Genomic DNA, 18,107 nt, shown 5'->3' on the forward strand with positions numbered 1-18,107 from the left:
AGATGAGGCCAGGGTCTGCAGGGAAATACAGGGTCAGAGGAGGGTATCTTTTATGTTATGCTTTGAAAGCGGGGGCTCCTGAGCATGTTTGCTGCTGGTAAGATCAAGGAGAAGCAAAATTGAAGACAGAAGCTTGAAAGGATAATCAGAGGCCTGACCTGATCAAGGTAGGCCTGCACCAAGAACAACTGCTGAAAAGCCTACGGAGGCTCCCTGCCTCCCTCCTGCGTGCAGGCCCCTTCCCATCCTGACATCATCTCTCCAGTACTCACCTCTGAGGCTTGATCAAGAACATCCTTCCCCTCCTCAGCCTTTAAGGCTCAGCCAAAGTCACCTGCATTGCCACCCCTTGATTCCCCCAGATAGAAGGCAGCCTCAGCGCTCTGTGCACAGATAGCACTGATGGCAGACCTCTAGAGCTCAGGGGACACAGGGCTATCTCCTGCCTGGGGAGTATCTGGGGGGCTCAGATTACCCCCAAGACCCCCAGAGCCTAGGCTATTGCTGACACACTGCAAGGAGGAAGGGGGCCAAAAAAAAAAGTTGCTGAAAGAAGGAATGAACGAATAAAAGAGCAACTGATCTGGTGTAAACGACATTGAAGTCCCCACAGCTGAGTATACCCAGTGGTTCTCTACCCCCATCTCCAGATACTGTCAACTGTCATGACTTGGGAAGAAGTACTACTGGCATCTAGTGGGTGGGTGGCCTGGATGCTGCTGAACACCCTACAATACACAGAACTGCCCCAACCACCAAAAGTTATCAGGTCTGAAATGTCAAGAGTGCCGAGGTTGAGAGACCCTGGTGTAGCCCAACCAAAAGAAAGAGAGCAGTCCTGTGGGGCCCCGCTGTGTAGGGAAGGGGGAGCTGCCACCAGGCCTGCGGGTAGGAGTTGAAGAATGAAGGCTGCGGGCAGTGGGAACAGCAGTATCGCTGCAGAAAGGTGAGTGTCTTCTCCAAACTACAAGCCTCTGAGGGCCAGGCCTGCCTGGAATAGAGCCTTACCTGGACCACCTGATGTTTACACTTTCTCCTGTCACCACGCATAGCAGCCTGGCCGTGTCACCCTCTGGCACCAGCATAGTAGAGGGCAGCTCTGTGATGGCCAGCTCCCCTAGGGCAAGGAGGAGGCATTGTCAGCCACCACACCAGTCCTGCCCCACCTGTGCCACCTGACCCTCAGGACTGCCACCTCACCCAGAACTCTGAGCTGGACCCATCTCTGGTCTCGGTCCTGCCCGTTGAAAGCGACACAGGCATAGAAGCCACCATCTTCCAGAGCCACGTGGCTGATGACCAGAGAGCCATCGGGCTGCAGCTGGTGTCTAGAGACAAAGCACAGTCAGGTAGCTCCTCCCCCAAGGGGCTGGAAGAAATGGGGGTGGGGCAGGGTCTTCCTTTCCCCATAAGAGGCTGAGTGGCCCTTTCAGTAGGGTCTGAGCAAATCTAACCTTAGGCCCTGAGGTCCTCCAGATGCTGAGCTCTCTCGTTTACCTGAAGGTACCTGACTTTTAAGCCTGGCAATAAACCATTTCCAATCTCCAATTACAAAATAATTCTGGTTTGGGTTTCTAGTTCTTGCTGTGCTCATTCAGTAGACTCAAATCTTGGTTCTGCCACTTAGGAGCTGTAAGGCGTGTTAAACTCCTGTGTGTAAAATGGGGATAAAATAGCACCTACCTCCACATGGCTCTCCTGAAGACTGTATGATAGAGAACAAGCCTCATACTCCTAATGGGCACGATACATGCCCATGCTGTTATGGTTACAGCCAGAAATGGGTCTGCCTCCATTTTGTCCCTCAGCCATCACCTCTCCTTAGCTAGCCTGTTACTTCTGTCCACTAACCACAGTGGAAAGACCCAGAAACCCAAATGTTGGTCTGCCCAAGGAGCCCTACCCCCAGCGGTATCCTCTCTCAAGAGCCCCTGGAGTCCTGCTCAGGACTGACCAGAGGTGGCACCTGGCAGCTCCCTCCCCTCAGGCCTGGACAGGGTCAGGGGCTAAAGGCGGGACAGGAAGGGGAAGAGAGGAGCTGAACAAACCTGGGGGAAGAGAGGGGCTGCCCATCTCTTTGCCACTCAATGGCTGGGGGTGGGAAGCCCTCAGCACGACAGGTCAACCAGATCCGCTGACCTGGATGGGCGTCCACCACCCTAGGCTGGTTCCTGTCCAGAAGCAGCCTGCAGAACAAGCACCCCACAGCCATGAGAGGGGGGACTCTGCACAAGCATCTGACCCCCTTCTCCCTCTCCAGCCACATTCAGCTTCCTAAGAAAGCTGCTCTGTGCTGGTCAGGACATCACCAATAACTACCCGGGGCAGTCTAAAAGCCACCTCCAGCTTTCTCGCTTTCCCCACCCCCAACCACCACCCCAGAATCTCGACTGTCTGCTCCCTGCCCTGCACATCTGCTTTGAGATCCTGCACATCTGCCCTGCACAAGGCACTTTGACTTGGGCCCCTCCAGCCTTCTGCAACCCCTCTATAAACTCCCATCAAGGCCATCTCAGGCTCTCCAGCTCCTGCTCTGCTTCCCTTCCCTCAGCTCCTGTGCCCTGGGCCATGGGCCAGTCTCAACTGTTTGGGGAAGGGAAGAGGGCTCCCTTTCCACCTCCCTAGTCCTTGCCCGGCAGAGCCCTGTGACCCCACCCACTCTCCCTTCCTTTCACCACTGGGGCCCCCATCGGCCCTGGCCCTCCAGTGGGGTAGGCTGAGAGCAGAATGGCGTTGCTGCACTGTTACCTGGTCGTGGGCCGAATCTGCAAGGAGGAGACAGCCCCCAGGCCCCCCGCGTTCCCCACTAGGCTGGACTCCCGAGGACTGTGGCCCTGGGCTGGGTCCCTGGTCTGAGGGAAGTGCCTTGGCTCAGCCTCAGACAGCACGGCCACGTCACCCCCTGTCATGAGGCCAGGAGAAGGGGTGAGCTGTGGGGGGAATGCAGTGGAAGGAAGGAAGGGCCACGAGGCTGGCCAGGGACATGTGGAAAAATGAGGGTCACAAGGGGGAAGACATCCACCTTGGCCCAACTGGAGCACGTGGTCCCTGCCAGCAGAAGGGGCCCCTCCAGCGTGGGAGCACCCTGGCTCAGGCCCTCCCAGCCAGCGCCTCCCACCTGGGGCCATGACAATCCGCTGGGCGTGGGGTGGGGACAGAGACCTGTGACACGAAGCTGGATCTTCTGAGAGTCACGGCCTGGCCTGCTGCTGCCACAGCTGTAGGTGCCAGTGTCCTCTGCCCGCAGGGGACTGATGACCAGGGAGCCATCGGGCTGCAGCTTGTGCCTGAATGAGGAGGACAGTGAGCCCAGGCCCTCTCAGGCCCCAGTGCTCCTACCAGAGTGCTCCTACCATAACCCTGCCTGCACCCTCCCATCCCAGGGGAGATCACCTGTCAGAGGAGATGGGCCGCCCATCTTTCTGCCACCTGGCATGGGGCTCCGGGGAGGTGTCGTCTTGACAGAAGAGGCGCACTAAGTGCCCCAGGGCTGCCTGCACCAGGGCTGGCTCTGAGCCTGCCAAGCTGATCCTGGGAAGTGGGGGTGAGAACCTGCACTAACAACACAAGCGCCAGGGCCAGGGACTCCCCCTCCATCAGTGTCCCACCACAGAGAGCTCGGTGCCCATCCTGTCTCAGGCACCTTTGGGGTCACAGGGTCCCCTGGGAGGCCCAGCTCTAGAAGCCCGTGGCCTCAGGAATTCACTCCACCCCCACCCTGGCTCCCCACCATGCCCTTGGACGTAGCTACCTCAACCTGGTCCTGCAACAGCAGCAAGGGAGGTACAGAGCCCAGGGCGTGGAGAGGTCGGGAGAGAGAGCTCACACCAGATTCCCGTGTAGAACTAAACCACTGCTTGATCCCTTTGGAATTTCAAGTTTTACTTATTTGTTTCTATTCTCCCCAAAAGTCTCATTAATAGGACATAGTCCCAAGACTGTGGAACCCATACTAAATCTAAGAGAGAATATCACCATTTTGCAGGTCAAGAAACGGAGGCTTGGAGAAGTTGGATGAGTTGCCAAATGTCACGAAGCCTGCAAGCTTTTCCAACTAGACAGGCCCCGGGGCGTCCCGGCAAGATCAGACCCAGGCACCCACCATCTATTGGCGAAGGCCCCTCCCCAGGCAAGACCATTTGGAGGATTTGAGGTTAGGGATGGGGCGGGAGGATCTGCGGACTTCAGGGTTTGAGCTCCAATGGGCGCAGCTCCTGACCTGGGGAAGGTAGGCCTCACCTGTAGGAAGAGCTGTGGGAGGGCGCCGCTGGCCTCCCGGCATCTCCGCCCAGTCCAGGGGCACTGGGCCCAAGCTCCTGGCCCAGGGGCCTCTCTCCAAAGGCCTGGGCGTGGCCCTCCTCTCCAGGCCCAGGCTCTCGGTCTCGCCACCAGAGGCCACCAGAAGGCAAGGGCCTCGTCTGGACTGTGGCCCCCGTCCTGTGCCCGCCGGCCTCTTGCTGGCCTCCAGGACCGCTGCCACCACCGTCTCTATGGGTGCTCTGGCCAGAGGCCCCAGGCTCAGGTCCGGGGGGCTCCTGTTGACGTCCCCGGCAGCTGCTCACGCACTCCTCTTCGGAGGCAAAGTTATTGCCGTTGCCATGGCACCCGCCATACCAGAAGCGGTTACACTGGCCCACAGAGGGGACGAAGTACCAGCGGGCGGCCCAGTCCGTGCAGGAGCCATGGGCACTGGGCAGCAGGCACCGCACAGGGTAGGCTGAGGGGGCAGGGAAGGGGCAGGGAGGGGGCAGGTCATCAGGCTGCAGATACTGCCCCGGCAGAGCTCTGCCAAGAAGTGCCCACCGCCCCCTCAGCCTCAGATGTGGGAGCCAGGCTCTTCCCAAGATCACAGAGCGGGTCTACACCCCTGTCTGGGCCCCTGACCTGGCCCTGGGGACAGTCTGCTCACTGCCCAGACCTACCTGGGCTGGGATCACCAGCAGCCTCCGGGATCAGCCCGTCCACCTCCACCCACAGAACTAGAGCGCTCCAGAAGGTCAGGGCCATGAGCAACCTGGACTGGCTCCCTCATGCCCCTCCCCATGCCTGACCCAGGTCCCTAGAATACACACGCACCGCACCGAGCTTGGCTTTGATGTACTTAGCTCGAGATAAGAACCCAGCCCTCAGCTCGCAGGGACATCTGTGAAGAGGCCCAGCCTCTGGACCCGCCTCCAGCCCCCAGCCAGCCTGTTCTAATGGCCTACCTTCCCAGCACAGCCCTGCTCTGCCTCTCTACAGACACAGAGGTGACTGTGGCTGGCCCCTGCGGGGGTCCCATCCAGGGACCAGCCTCCTGCAGACTCTGACCACCAGCCCATCTGGCTTTTGAGGTCCCCATGAGGGTCCCTGCCGGTGCCACCCACATATCCCATACTCCAGTCTCAATGACCTCCCTCTAGGACTCATCCCAGGCAGGGTGGGGACATCCCTGTCCATCTGGGCTCTGACCACCCTATACCATCTCTGCCTCTGGAAGGGGCTGAGCCCCCATGGTGGGGGCAGGGCAGGACAAGCCTTCCTTGTCTGTGACAAGCCTTCCTTGTCTGTGGGCGCCCTGCCTACAATTCTCCCCAACTCCCACAAGCAGTCAGATGGTTTCAAATGCAAACTGTTGGAAACAAGAACAATATGGCACTGTTCTCTGACCTGGCACCTAGCAGGTGATCAGTAAATATTTGTCAAAGAAATGAATGAATAACTGAGCTGGTAGGAAGATCTGGGTGGGGCTCTGTGGTGGTTAAGGAGGGCAAAGCGGGACCACAGCCTACTCACCAGGAAGGATGAAGGGGCATCCACTCACCATAGCCGGGCTGGCCCACACAGCCTTCCCCAAGAGGACCAGCAGCAGAGGCCACATTATCATAGCAACAGCCAAACCGGGAGCCCTGGCACTCACTGGGCTCCTTCTGCTGAGCCTGGGGCTGGTGGGCCTTGGGAGCCTGCGGAGGAAACCCAGACTGGGAAAGTTGGGAATAGGTCTGGCTCTTGGTGGGGACTCTAGGCTGCCTGGGGAAGGAGGACAGGAAGAGGGAGGGACAGAATTGCAGTACCTCAGCCTCAGGGGAAGGTCAGATGGACCCCCCTGCACACACACACACCCCCACTCCAGCCTAGGCCCGTATCTGAAGCCCAAGTGCAGAGAGTCTGGATCACAGTGGCGCTGAACAGGTGCGGGACTCCTGCCCACTCATGTGAACCAGACACTTACTGTGGAAGCCACTGCTCTCGACACCGGCCTTCTCCCGGTCTTATCACTGCTGTAAGATGCTGCACAGCCAGCTTGATGGGGCCCCTCAGCCACAGACACCCCATCAGGGCAGCACCCGTACCTAGACAAACATCACACAGCAGTCTCGTCACCACCCAACCCCTGATCCCCACCCTCACGGGATCCCCCGAGCTTCCAGCATCCTGGAAACTGGGCTCTGAGGCTCCCTATGCTGGGAGCTGAGCAGTTGAGGATCCGAACGGAAGACACCATGTCCTTCCACGTGGGGCATACCATTCTGCATGCCAAGCCACATCCACCAACCACTCAGTGGCAGCCAGGGACACAGCAGTAACACGATAAGCAGGGCCGTGTCTCCTGATACCTGACGGTTCCTCAACTCCTACCCAAGGCGGAAACCCCTAACCGAGGAGAAAATTCACTAAGCCTGCACAAATCTTGGCTTCCCGGGTAGGTTTTACAAAATCGCAGTAGATGGGGGATGGGGAAAAGAGGGGTGAGCAGAGCCCTCCTCCTGTTTCAGCTCTGTCAACCACAAGACGGGAAGGAAGGGGAAAGAGGAACACATCAGAGCTCCTTCCGTGTGCCAGGCACCCTGGGATGGTTCCATCCTCACGGCAACCCGGCCTGTGGCTGTCACTGTTCCCAGTCTCACAGAGGAAGCCAAGACCAAAGGAATAACTTGCCCTGATCACGCAGCACACAGCGGATAGATCGCCACCGGGCTGCTGGCCCCAAAGTCTGGGCTCTCAGCGCCCCAGCCCCGGAGAGACCGGTAGCCTGGTTTGGATCTGGAAGCTAGAATTCTATCCCACGTGCCTTCCCAGAGCCTCAGGCTACACCTCAACGGGCTGACTTCGGTAGCGAAAGCGGAAATTCTTACCCCCACTCTGCACATTAGGAAGGTAGTGACAGGAAGCAGAGTCCCCAAGACTGCACAATCAGGGCAGCTGGGAGATAACAACCTCGGAAGTCCCATCTCTGAGCTCTGCAAACCCCACCCCCTCTCTGCTCGGAGTCGCTGCCCTGCCCATCAGATACCATCCCCCGGCCCCATCTCCCTTCTTTGACTTGGTGAAGAGGAAGAGGCACCTACCTGCTCTGCTGACATGAGGCCCCAGGACAGCCCTGCCACTGTGGCCCAAGAGATACAGTGTGGCCATCAGGACAGCACCCATAGGGGCTGAGTCTGCAGTCGTGGGGTGCCAAGCCAGACTGTCTGTGTGGGGATTGCTGAAAAGAGGGGGCTGGGGCTGGCAGGTGGAGGCCCTGGGCTCCTGTGGGGTTTCCTTGGGCCGAGGGCTGCTCTTGACGGGCCCACCACTGGCCTCTGGAATCTAGAAAGAAGAGGAAGCAGAAGACACATGAGGTGTCCGCCTGGACACCTCTCCATCTATGTCCACACCAGACCTACCTCTCCCCAGCCCCCCTAAACCACCTACCCCCCCCCAACCTCCATCTCCAGGGCCCTGTGTTGGGGGCTTCCACTGAGCTTCTCACCTGAGGTGGGGGCCGCCTGAGGCCCCAGAGATATGCGAGGATCCCTGGGGCTGCTGTGCATGTCCTGCATGCTGGGGACGCCTGCAGGGAGTGGGCGGTCAGGCCACGCCGTGGCCACGCTAACCACCACGTGGTCCCACCCCACCACTCAGGCAGCGCCTGGGGCACCCAGGACAGCAGAAGCGAGAACGAGCAGACCTGTGATTTCCTAATACACCCTTCCCCTCTTTCAAGAGTCTTTAGTCCTAGAAAACACTAATGTTACATGTTGCGCAAAAAGAAAAGCCAGATATAAAATTAGCATCGGTGTTTGATCCCAACTACGTAAAACAAAGCAATGATACTTTTAGATTGAACTGATGAAAAGACAAACAATCCAATTAAAAAATGGGCAAAGTGGGGCACCTGGCTGGCTCAGTTGGTAGAGCAGCCAACTCTTGATCTCAGGGTTGTGAGTTTGAGCCCTGCGCTGGGTGTGGAGATGACTTTAAAATCTTAAAGGGGTGCCTAGGTGGCTCAGTCCGTTAAGCATCCTACTCTTGATCTCTACTCAGGTCACAATCCCAGTTTTTGAGTTCGAACCCCGCATCGGGCTTTGCACTGATGGTGCAGAGCCTGCTTGGGATTCTGTCTCTCCTCCTCTCTGCTTCCCACCCCCAACCCCCCGGCTTGTGCACCTGCTCACTCTCTCTCTCTCAAAATAAATGAACTTTTAAAAAACGAAAATCTTAAAATAATTTTAAAAATGGGCAAAGAACTTGAACAGACATTTCTCCAAAGAAAATATACAAATGGCCAATAAGCACACGAAAAGATGTTCAACATCATCGGTCATTACAGAAATGCAAATCAAAGCCATGGTGAGATACTCCTTCACACCCACTAGCATGGCAGTCATCAAAAAGGCTGAAGTGGGGCGCCTGGGTGGCGCAGTCAGTTAAGCGTCCGACTTCAGCCAGGTCACGATCTCGCGGTCCGTGAGTTCGAGCCCCGCGTCAGGCTCTGGGCTGACGGCTCAGAGCCTGGAGCCTGTTTCCGATTCTGTGTCTCCCTCTCTCTCTGCCCCTCCCCCGTTCATGCTCTGTCTCTCTCTGTCCCAAAAATAAATAAACGTTGAAAAAAATTAAAAAAAAAAAAAAAGGCTGAAGTAAGAAGTGTCAGTGAGGACGTGGGTGAACCGGAACCCTCAGGCACCGCGGGTGGAAATGTAAATTGGTGCAGCCACCATGGAAACAGTTCGGCAATTCCTCCAAAAGTTAAACATAGAATTATCATAGAGCCTAGCACTTTCTAAGGCATACACCCAAGAGAAATGAAAACACATGTCCACACAGAAACTTACGCATGAGCATTTATAGTAGTCTTATCTGTTAGGGCCAAAAGATGGAAACAACCCAGATATACATCCATAGAAGAATGAATAAGCAGGTTGTGGCATATCCATGGAATTGTTATCAGCCATAAGAAAGAGGTCGTGCTGATGTGTGCTCCAGCCTGGATGAACCTTAAAAGCATTCTGCTGCCTGGGTGGCTCAGTTGGTTAAGCATCTGACTCTTGATTTCAGCTCAGGTCCTCATGACCTCACAGTCACGGGATCGGACCCCTTTTTGGGGGGGGGGGGTGGAGCCTGCTTAAGATTCTCTCTCCCCCTCTCTTTGTGCCCTTCCCCCCACACCGCACTCTCTTCTCTCTCAAAATTATAAAATTGAGAAAAATAAAAACATCCTGCTGAGTGAAAGGTAGGCACAAAAGGTGTATTATTCCTTTTATACGATACATCCAGAACAGGCAAATCCATAGAGACAGAAAGCATATCAGCTTACCAGGGAAGGCAGTTAGGGTTAGCGGGGAGTGATTACTTAAGGGGGTACAGCAGGATGCTTTTATGGGTGATGAAATATTTTAAAACTAGAGGAGAGCGGGTGATCGTACAACATTGTGAGTACACAGCACCAAAGCATACACTGCAACGGTTAACGGTATGTTACGTGAATTTCACCTCAATAAAAAAATTCCATATTAAAAACACTTGTTTCAAAAAAAAAAAACACACAATTTGATTGACAGATGAAGGGATGGGAGTAAATCATGAAAAAGCACATATAACAAAATAGCAGGTATAGAATTTAAGTGTGGGTACATGGCTGCTTGCTATACAGTTCTTCAACTATTCTGTATGTTTAAAATTCTTCTCCAGCCTTCCTCAAAAAATTAAAACTAGGCGCCTGGGTGGCTCAGTCCATTAAGCGTCCAACTTCGGCTCAGGTCATGATCTCACAGTTCATGAGTTTGAGTCCCACATCGGGTTCTGTGCTGTCAGCCCAGAGCCTGGAGCCTGCTTCAGATTCTGTATCTCTCTCTCTCTCTCTCTCTCTCTCTCTCTCTCTTACCCTTCTTTGCTTGTGCGCTCTCTCTCTCAAAAATAAAGATTTTTAAGAAATTAAAAGTAGAATTACCACATGACCCCCAGTAATTCTACTACTATTTACCCAAAGAATACAAAAACACTAATTCAAAAAGATGTATGTATCTCTATGTCTATTGCAGCATTATTTACAGTAGCCAAGATTTGGAAGCAACCTAAGTGTCCATCGACTGATGAATGGATAAAGAAGATGTACATATGCACAATGGAATATTACTCAGCCATAAAAAGAAAGAAATCTTGCCATTGGCAACAGCATGGATGGATCTAGAGAGTATAATGCTAAGCAAAATAAAAGAAAGACAAATACTCTAGGATTTCACTCATATGTGGAATTTAAGAAACAAATGAACAAAGAAAAAAGAGAAAGAAACAGACTTGTAACCACAGAGAACTGATAGCTGCCAGAGGGGCAGCAGGTGGGGGGTGGGGGAAATAGGTAAAGGAGATTAAGAGCACATTTACCACGATGAGCACGGAGTAGAGAATTGTTGAATCCCTACATTGTATACCTCGAACTAATATAATACCATATGTTAAATATACTGGAATTAAACAAACAACCAGGCCTGTCTTCCTGAGCAGATGAGGGTCTGCTCAGAAACATGAGAGATTTTTTTCACCACCTTATTGTCCAACTTGGTAATAAACTTACGAAAAATCATGAATTATACCATTCCAGTGGGTGAATTTTATGGTATATACTTAACCACTTCAGAGTTATCAAAAAGATTTTTTGTCATAAAATGGAGAAAACCACAAAAGGCTGAGTAAGTATGAACAGGAATATTTTTTTTATGATGCATAACAGCACTCACCCCAAAATGCTCCTGGTGAAAGGTTCTGAGCACTTCGTGGGGGGGGGGGGGGGTGTGTGGGGGGGTGTGGTGGCAGGATGGGAGTGGGGGACTTCCTTCTATTTATCTGTGTGTTTCAAATTTTCCACAATACGCATATTACCACATAATGGAACAAAGTTATAAAAACTAAGTGAAAATTCCATCTCCACAAGGACTAGCTCTTGCCAGCCCCCAGGGAATATTCAAAAAATACTTTAGGGCCGGAAGACCCTAGCAGATACGCAGTAAAATCTGTTTTCGTTTCATGGCCTCTCCCACCCAGGCCGAACCCCGGGAGAAGGCAGACTCACACTCTCTCTCCCCAGTTCCGTCATCTCCTGCGGGCACCCCCAGAACCGCATTCACAGTCCCCAGCCAGCAGGCCCCTCTGTCAGCTCAACTTGAAAAACACCTTTCTGCCCAGCCCACCCTGCCCCGGCTTCCCCTCTTCTCACCCACCTTTCACGCTTAACTTGGAGTCCGGGGCCCCTTCCCACGCACCATCTGGGCCCCAGGCTCTGCTGGGCAAGTGCCTGGCCCTTCCTGTTCAGGGGCCCTGTGAGCGCTTGCGTTTCTGCAGCCTGCTCCCCGCCAGGGTCCTGCTCCCACAGGCTCCGCTTCAGACTGTCCTCCTAAATAGCTTTCACGGTGTCACTATCAACCTGCAAAGCTTTCAATGGCTCCCCTGGGCCTATCGGACAAATTTTTTTTTTAATTTATTTTTAACGTTTATTTATTTTTGAGACAGAGAGAGACAGAGTATGAACAGGGGAGGGTCAGAGAGAGAGGGAGACACAGAATCCGAAACAGGCTCCAGGCTCTGAGCAGTCAGCACAGAGCCGGATGCGGGGCTCGAACTCACGGACAGTGAGATCGTGACCTGAGCCGAAGTCGGACGCTTAACCCACTGAGCCACCCAGGCGCCCCCTATCGGACAAATTTAATAGGCAGTCCCGGCCTGAGGTCCCCAGCCCTAAGAGCCCCACCTACCCTGGACAGACCTCCTGCCACCACCCCCGCAGGCTGGCTGAGGGCTGGCTCTGGGGCCCTACTGGCCTCAGGCAGAGCTAGCTACTGAGCACTTGGAATGTGACCAGAGTGACCGAGAAACTGAGTTTTACGTTTATTCTAATTAGAATTAACTTAGTTTTACACTTAAAAACTGATGCTCGATTCACTTAGTGGAAAATGCTTCAGTATGTTTGGAACAACTTCAGTATGCGAGTCTACTCTTCCAACTGTACATTTTATGAAATCTAAATATAGATCAAGTATGCCAGTGAAATTTTAGCAACTGAATTAAGATATGCTGTCTGAGTGATGCACAGAATTTAGAAGATTTATTTTTTTTAATCTTGTGAAAAAAAGAATGTAAAATATCCTGCCATTTTTTATAATGCTTACATGTTAAAAATATTTAATTGGGTTAAATAAAACATTATTTTAAAAAAATGTTTTTAATGTTTATTTTTGAGGGGGAGAGACAGAGCGACAGAGCACAAGCAGGGGAGGGGCAGAGAGAGAGAGGGAGACACAGAATCCGAAGCAGGCTCCAGGCTCTGAGTTGTCGGCACAGAGCCCGATGTGGGGCTCGAACCCACGAACTACAATATCATGACCTGAACCGAAGTCGAACGCTTAACCGACTGAGCCACCCAGGGGCCTCCTGCCAAACACTATTTAAATTAAGGAAATTTTTAAGTAATCTTTATACCCGACAACATGGGGCTTAACCCACTACCTTGAGATTGAGTCACATGCTCTACTGACAAAGCCAGCCAGGCGCCCTGAACAAAACATTATTTAATATAAATTCACCTGTTTCTTTCTCCTTTCTTAAGTTTATTTATTTTGAGAGAGAGAGAAAGAGAGCGAGTGAGCAGAGGCGCACAAGAGGGGGAGGGGCAAAGAGAGAGAGAATGGGAGAGAGACAGAATCCCAAGCAGGCTCTGCACCATCAGCGCAATGTGGGGCTCAAACTCATGAACTCTGATATCATGACCCGAGCTGAGATCAACAGACGCCCAACCAACTGTGCCACCCAGGCGCCCCTTCTTCCTACTTTTTAAATGCGATTCTTAGAACATTTTAAGTAACAGATGTGGCTTGCCCTCTATTTCTGCCAGCAAGTGCTGCTCTAGAAAGAGAAGGAGCAGAGGCTTCCGCAGGACTCCCCTGGACACACCAGTTAGCACCACAGCGTTAGTAACAGTACCTACACCCCAGAAGCCACCTAAGTTCTAACTTCCCGCCCATCACGGACTTCTGTCGAGAAGTCAGGAGATGAGAAAACGTTCACACACCAAATGGCTGTAAGGGGGGAAAGCATGCACAAAATCCCACACACAAAACAAGGAAACACACTCGATTCATCGCACTAACGCATGGGATCGAGGCAATCCCACTTGTCTATATGCCACTTTCCTAATATCTTCCAATTTTCTACAACGAACACAGATAATTTTTATAAAAGTAGCAGTGAAGGTTATTTCTTTTGCACTTCAGCCTGGCCTGAAATGCTTTCTGTTTCCTTCCTTTCTACCTATGTGAATGCCTCTCTGGGGCAGGCTCAGGGCCACCTCTTCCAGGAAGGTGTCAGTGGTTCCAGGGGGCTGGACTCAGAGGAGCTGGAGGGCCCTCCTGCTCATGCACCACAAAGGCCAGGCCAGGCCGAGGCACCCCAGGAGCCTGGCCCAGGGGCCCCCACACGGCCTCACCACCACTGCTTCCGACCCTTTGCTTATCAAGCTCTGTGTGTTGCAGAGTGCCAAGTTACCATCGTAAGAAAAGCACCCTTATTAACCCCATTGTACGGGTGGGCAAATCGAGAATCAGAGAGGAGAGGCACTCACCCAGAGCCACGTGGCTGGTCAGCAACAGAGAGTAGAGACTTAAACTCAGGTTAGTTGCTAACTCCAGACAACTTGCTCTTAGTCACCGTGGCAGGGGCCTCCCTTGGAGGTCTACCATCGTGGCTCACGGGGCCCTCACCACTAGCACGTCAGGGCCAAACACACCTTCCTACGGTATCAGGGGCTGCCACCCACACTCCCCTCCTCCCAGCTGAGCCCCAACCCACATTCTTCCTCTATATCCCGTCCTCACACCGAGCAAGTACCGGCCTCTGGGCCCTTTGTCCTGCAGCTCCTCGCACCTGGGACGTCTTTCCCAGTCAGGATGGGGGTGAGGGGGAGGGGAAGGGGAAGACAAGGGCAGGAGCAGTGTGTGAGGACAAGCTCTCCTGGACCACCTCCCTCCTCTGTACTCAATCACGCAGTCATTCGATGATAAACATTTACCGAGTACCCACCTCGTGGTAAGTTCTGGGGGGGGGAACTTAAGGAAGCCAGTAGGCCTGACAAGCCGTATGCAATCACTGCGGCACAAGGAAACAATCCCAAGAGTGACGGCAGTTACGTGGGCTTTGGGGGGTGGGATGGGGACACGGCCTCAGATGGGGAAACCGGGCTGATCACGGGGCTGCACAGAGTTAGAGGCTGCGGGCGGCAAAGCCTTCAGCAGACAGAGACGCAGGAGCCCCGCCGGTGCCCGTGTGGCACTTAGGAAGCGCTGGCTGGTTCGTGGTGGGGAAAGAGGTCAGGCCAGGCACACTCCACACCCCCTCCACCCCCACCCCGTCCTCACCTGGAGGAAGGTGGCAGGGCTGTGTGTTACAGGGCTCCACCTCCCCAGGCTTGGACTGCGCCAGGCTCCCACAGCGGCTGGGCGGCCCGAGGGCACAGACGACCTGGCGACGCCGAGTGCCCGAGCTGCAGCTCTTGGAGCACTGGGGCCCGCGGGGTAGGCATGCAAACAGAAGGAGAGAGACCCTGAGGCTGGGGGTCCCCACAAGGAAGGGAGGGGGAACACGCCCGGTAATGCAGATCAGACCCAAGCATGGTCAAGTGTCCGGCCACCTGTCAGAGACCCAAGGGGCCGGGATTGGGCAGCAGCCATGGAAGGGAAGGAGGCAAGTGCTCACTAGACCCCAGGCGCCCACATGCCAGGCCTGGTCGCTGACGGGGGGACAGTCTTCATGCGCGCAGGGCTCAGAGACGGGGGGGCGGTCCTCCAAGGAGCACGCTGTCGCCTGGAGCAGAGACCCCTCGTCGCCCCGGCAAGTGACACTCCGCTTCCGGATCCCGGCACCACAGCTGACAGAACACTGTAAGGACCAGGCTGTCAGCAGGAGCTCGTCCTCGCCCGGAGGAGCCATGCCAGGGCAGACAGCTGGAGGCGCACCTGCCGGCACGGAGGGTGGACAGCACTCTACTGCCCACGTCCGGTTCCCGGGCTCAGGGAGACTGAGTCACTCTTCTGAGGCCACACAGCCTACACCAGGGCTGCTGACACCAAGCTTAGGTACATTTTCCACAACCCTCATTCAAAAGTTGGACATATATATGTGCCGGAAGCAGCTGACCAGCAGCCCCAGACAGTACCAGCTCCTCCCTCGCCCCCAAACAATGGGCTCAGCTGCTTCTTTGTGCCAAGGCAAAGCTTTCCCACCCTGTCTGGGATCCTGGAGAAGGAGGAAGAGTCCAAGAAGCTCCTCCTAGCCCCCACCTTGGCCACAGCTCCCAAGACCGCCTAGCAGGTCACTTTACCTCCCCGGATCTATTTCCCCAGCAGAGGAGAAGCCTCCCAGTCAGACTCTGCTGCCGCCCAGACCCCCAAGGCCCAGCACCTGATTTCCTCCCCTCCCTCCACCCCCACCCCAGCCCCTTCTAGGCAGGGGCCTCACCTCTCCCCAGGGCTCCGCGCTCCAGGATGCACAGCGCTGCAGGTTGCAAGGCCGCATGGTGGGGGGCTTCCCGGGCAGGCCTGCACACCCGGCCTCCTCAGTGGCCTCCTGGACGCCAGCCTCATCGGACAAGACGCAGTAGACAGAGCGGGACTGGGAGCCGCCGCCACAGGAGGCTGAGCAGGGTGACCAGGGCCCCGTCTTCCAGCTGGCAGGGAGCAGGAATCCAGTCAGACTGGCCCAGCAGCAGGAGCCGGAGCCCAGGCCCAAGCTGGCACCGGCTGTCACACGCAGAGTGGACTGGGGATCCCCCAACCCGGCCCCAATCTAGGCCTGACAGGTGCAGGGGGGAGGGGAAGCAGAAAGCTCTGCACCAAAGGCCAAGCCCTCCACTTGCCATCTCCCACCACCGAGCACTGGTCCCTACAGCACGGAGCCTAGCTGCCCGTTTTAGCTTTCCTGTCCTCACTCGATCCCCCTTTCTCCTTCTCACCAGGTGCCCTGTCGTCCCCAGCCAGACTCCATTGCCACTGCATCTGACCTTAGCTGGGACATCTCCCAGAGGGGTCGTGCTCACCCACTCGTGGAGTGGTACCGCCCAGCCCTGCGGCACAAGGACCAGAGGACAGGGCAGCCCCGAGTGCACCATGCAAAGCCAAGCCCACCACCATCCCGAGAGGCCAGCTGCCACCAAGGCCATGAGAGTGGAAGGACTGCACCAACGTGGCAGGGAGCCTGTGGCCTGCAGATTACCTGTTCCTGCAGGCACGCTGGGCCCCAGCAAGGTGCCACGCTCTGGGCTGGTGCAGGTAAGAGGTCCTTGGTGCATGAACAAAGGCATGGCTGATGCCCACAGGCCCTCTGGCCCGATCCCTGGCCCACTTCTTGGCATCTGCCAAGTCCCCTGCTGGCTCAGACAGGGCCTCCAGTACCTTTCCCCACTCTCCCACCACCGGCCTGGACATTCTGAGCACTGGGCACACATGAATGGACAGAACAGCCCTGGATCTCATGCCCGTGCCCCTCTACTGCTTTCCCCCCGTGGCAGCTGCCTCTGCCCCACTCTGGCCACAGCTGTAGGGAGACCTGGACCAACCCAACTGTTTGCTCAAGTGGCCTAGAGACCACACTGCCTTCCTATCCAAGGGCCCGGGCCCCACCATGGGTGGAGGGGGCTGGCAGAGGCCTCACCGCTTGGTCTGCGGACAGGGGTGAGTGCTGCAGGGGCGGTGGTCAGTCGGCCGCAGCTGGGGCTGGCACATGTGGTCAGGGTAGACCTCGTTGTCAGTGGTGCAGAACACTGGGCGGGACTGGTGACCTGTAGAGGCCCGGCCATCGCGGGCAGCGGGGGGTCAGTCAGCCTCCACCAAACGCATTCTCTGGGCTGGGCATCATTCTGGACACACCCCAAGTGTCATCTTGATTCTCAGCTGACCCCCTGGGATACGTGCCATCGTCATCTCCGATTTACAGATGAGGAAAGTGAGGTTTGAGGAGTATGATCTGCTGGTGATGGAACCCTACTACGATGCATGGTCATCGGCTCCGAGCCCAGCCTCTGCTGCCACCTCGGGGAAGCCTTCTTTGGTTCTCTTAGCTTAGAAGGGGGGGGGGACCCTTCATGGAGTCCCCAACCCCTGGGTTTCCTCCAGGTGACCCCCAAGACATGCAAATGTCCCACGTACGTGTCCATCTCCCCGGGGCTGCCCTCACCTCCACCGCACTCGGTGCTGCAGTCACTCCACGAGCCGTGGCTCCAGTGGAAGCCGGGCTGGGGGCTGCCCAGGGGCAGGTGGTACTCGTAGCTCACGCCTGGGTTGGGCTCCTGGCTGAGGAGCTGTGCGGGAGGGTCCTCACTGAGGCCTGCCCCCAGTGGGATCCCTCCTAATCAGCAGGACAGTGGCCCCCACCTCGCCTCTCGGGGAGCAGGTGGCCCCGCTCCCTGGCAGCCCCTCACCTCAATGACTAGGGGCTCTGAGGTGGGGCCACGAGCCAGGAGCCGCTCAGGCGCCAGGTCCCCCTCGGCCCCTCGCTCGTAGTGCAGGACAGTGCTGGCCACAGGCAGGGCCCAGGCACCCCCGATGGTCCAGTGCCCGTTGAGGTAGTATTCTCCACGGATGCTCTTCACCGCTGCGCAGAGGTGAGCCGCCCGGTCAGCAGCTGGGGCAGGACCCACCGCCCTGCCACAGCCCAGACTCGCCCCGGACCACTCACCCAGGAAATTCCTGCTGGCGGCCGCCTCCTCCACCCGGATGCTGGTAGCCCCCGAGGGAATTATGAGGATCTGGTTGTAGCCTGCAGGGGCAAGGATACTCTGGGCCCACCCACGCCCCGGCAGCACAGACGGGGTCAGGGACAGGCAGGGC

General features: G+C 55.8%; 1 protein-coding gene across 5 annotated transcripts in view; it reads right to left on the bottom strand.

The window, feature by feature from the left end:
• Positions 1-18,107, bottom strand: part of PAPLN (papilin, proteoglycan like sulfated glycoprotein) — a 33,752-nt gene that overhangs the window by 5,589 nt on the left and 10,056 nt on the right. The window contains exons 8-26 of one of the 5 annotated variants that reach the window (XM_086709316.1): positions 17,956-18,036; positions 17,699-17,871; positions 17,455-17,578; positions 16,933-17,059; positions 16,495-16,560; positions 15,742-15,949; positions 14,980-15,162; positions 14,643-14,784; positions 7,733-7,813; positions 7,329-7,569; positions 6,212-6,332; positions 5,804-5,960; positions 4,240-4,717; positions 3,394-3,531; positions 3,163-3,287; positions 2,749-2,902; positions 2,049-2,186; positions 1,201-1,328; positions 1,009-1,117 (exon numbers count right to left, since the gene is read on the bottom strand). In XM_086709316.1, coding sequence (XP_086565442.1) covers positions 1,009-1,117; positions 1,201-1,328; positions 2,049-2,186; positions 2,749-2,902; positions 3,163-3,287; positions 3,394-3,531; positions 4,240-4,717; positions 5,804-5,960; positions 6,212-6,332; positions 7,329-7,569; positions 7,733-7,813; positions 14,643-14,784; positions 14,980-15,162; positions 15,742-15,949; positions 16,495-16,560; positions 16,933-17,059; positions 17,455-17,578; positions 17,699-17,871; positions 17,956-18,036 — 2,974 coding nt within the window. Of the gene's footprint in view, positions 1-1,008; positions 1,118-1,200; positions 1,329-2,048; positions 2,187-2,748; positions 2,903-3,162; positions 3,288-3,393; positions 3,532-4,239; positions 4,718-5,803; positions 5,961-6,211; positions 6,333-7,328; positions 7,570-7,732; positions 7,814-14,642; positions 14,785-14,979; positions 15,163-15,741; positions 15,950-16,494; positions 16,561-16,932; positions 17,060-17,454; positions 17,579-17,698; positions 17,872-17,955; positions 18,037-18,107 lie in introns of those variants that run through there. The other 4 variants (XM_086709317.1, XM_086709319.1, XM_086709318.1 and 1 more) reach the window with 4 other exon arrangements.

Source organism: Puma concolor, chromosome B3, assembly GCF_028749965.1.
Source record: "Puma concolor isolate L17-30 chromosome B3, mPumCon1.1.hap2, whole genome shotgun sequence".
NCBI lineage: Eukaryota > Metazoa > Chordata > Mammalia > Carnivora > Felidae > Puma > Puma concolor.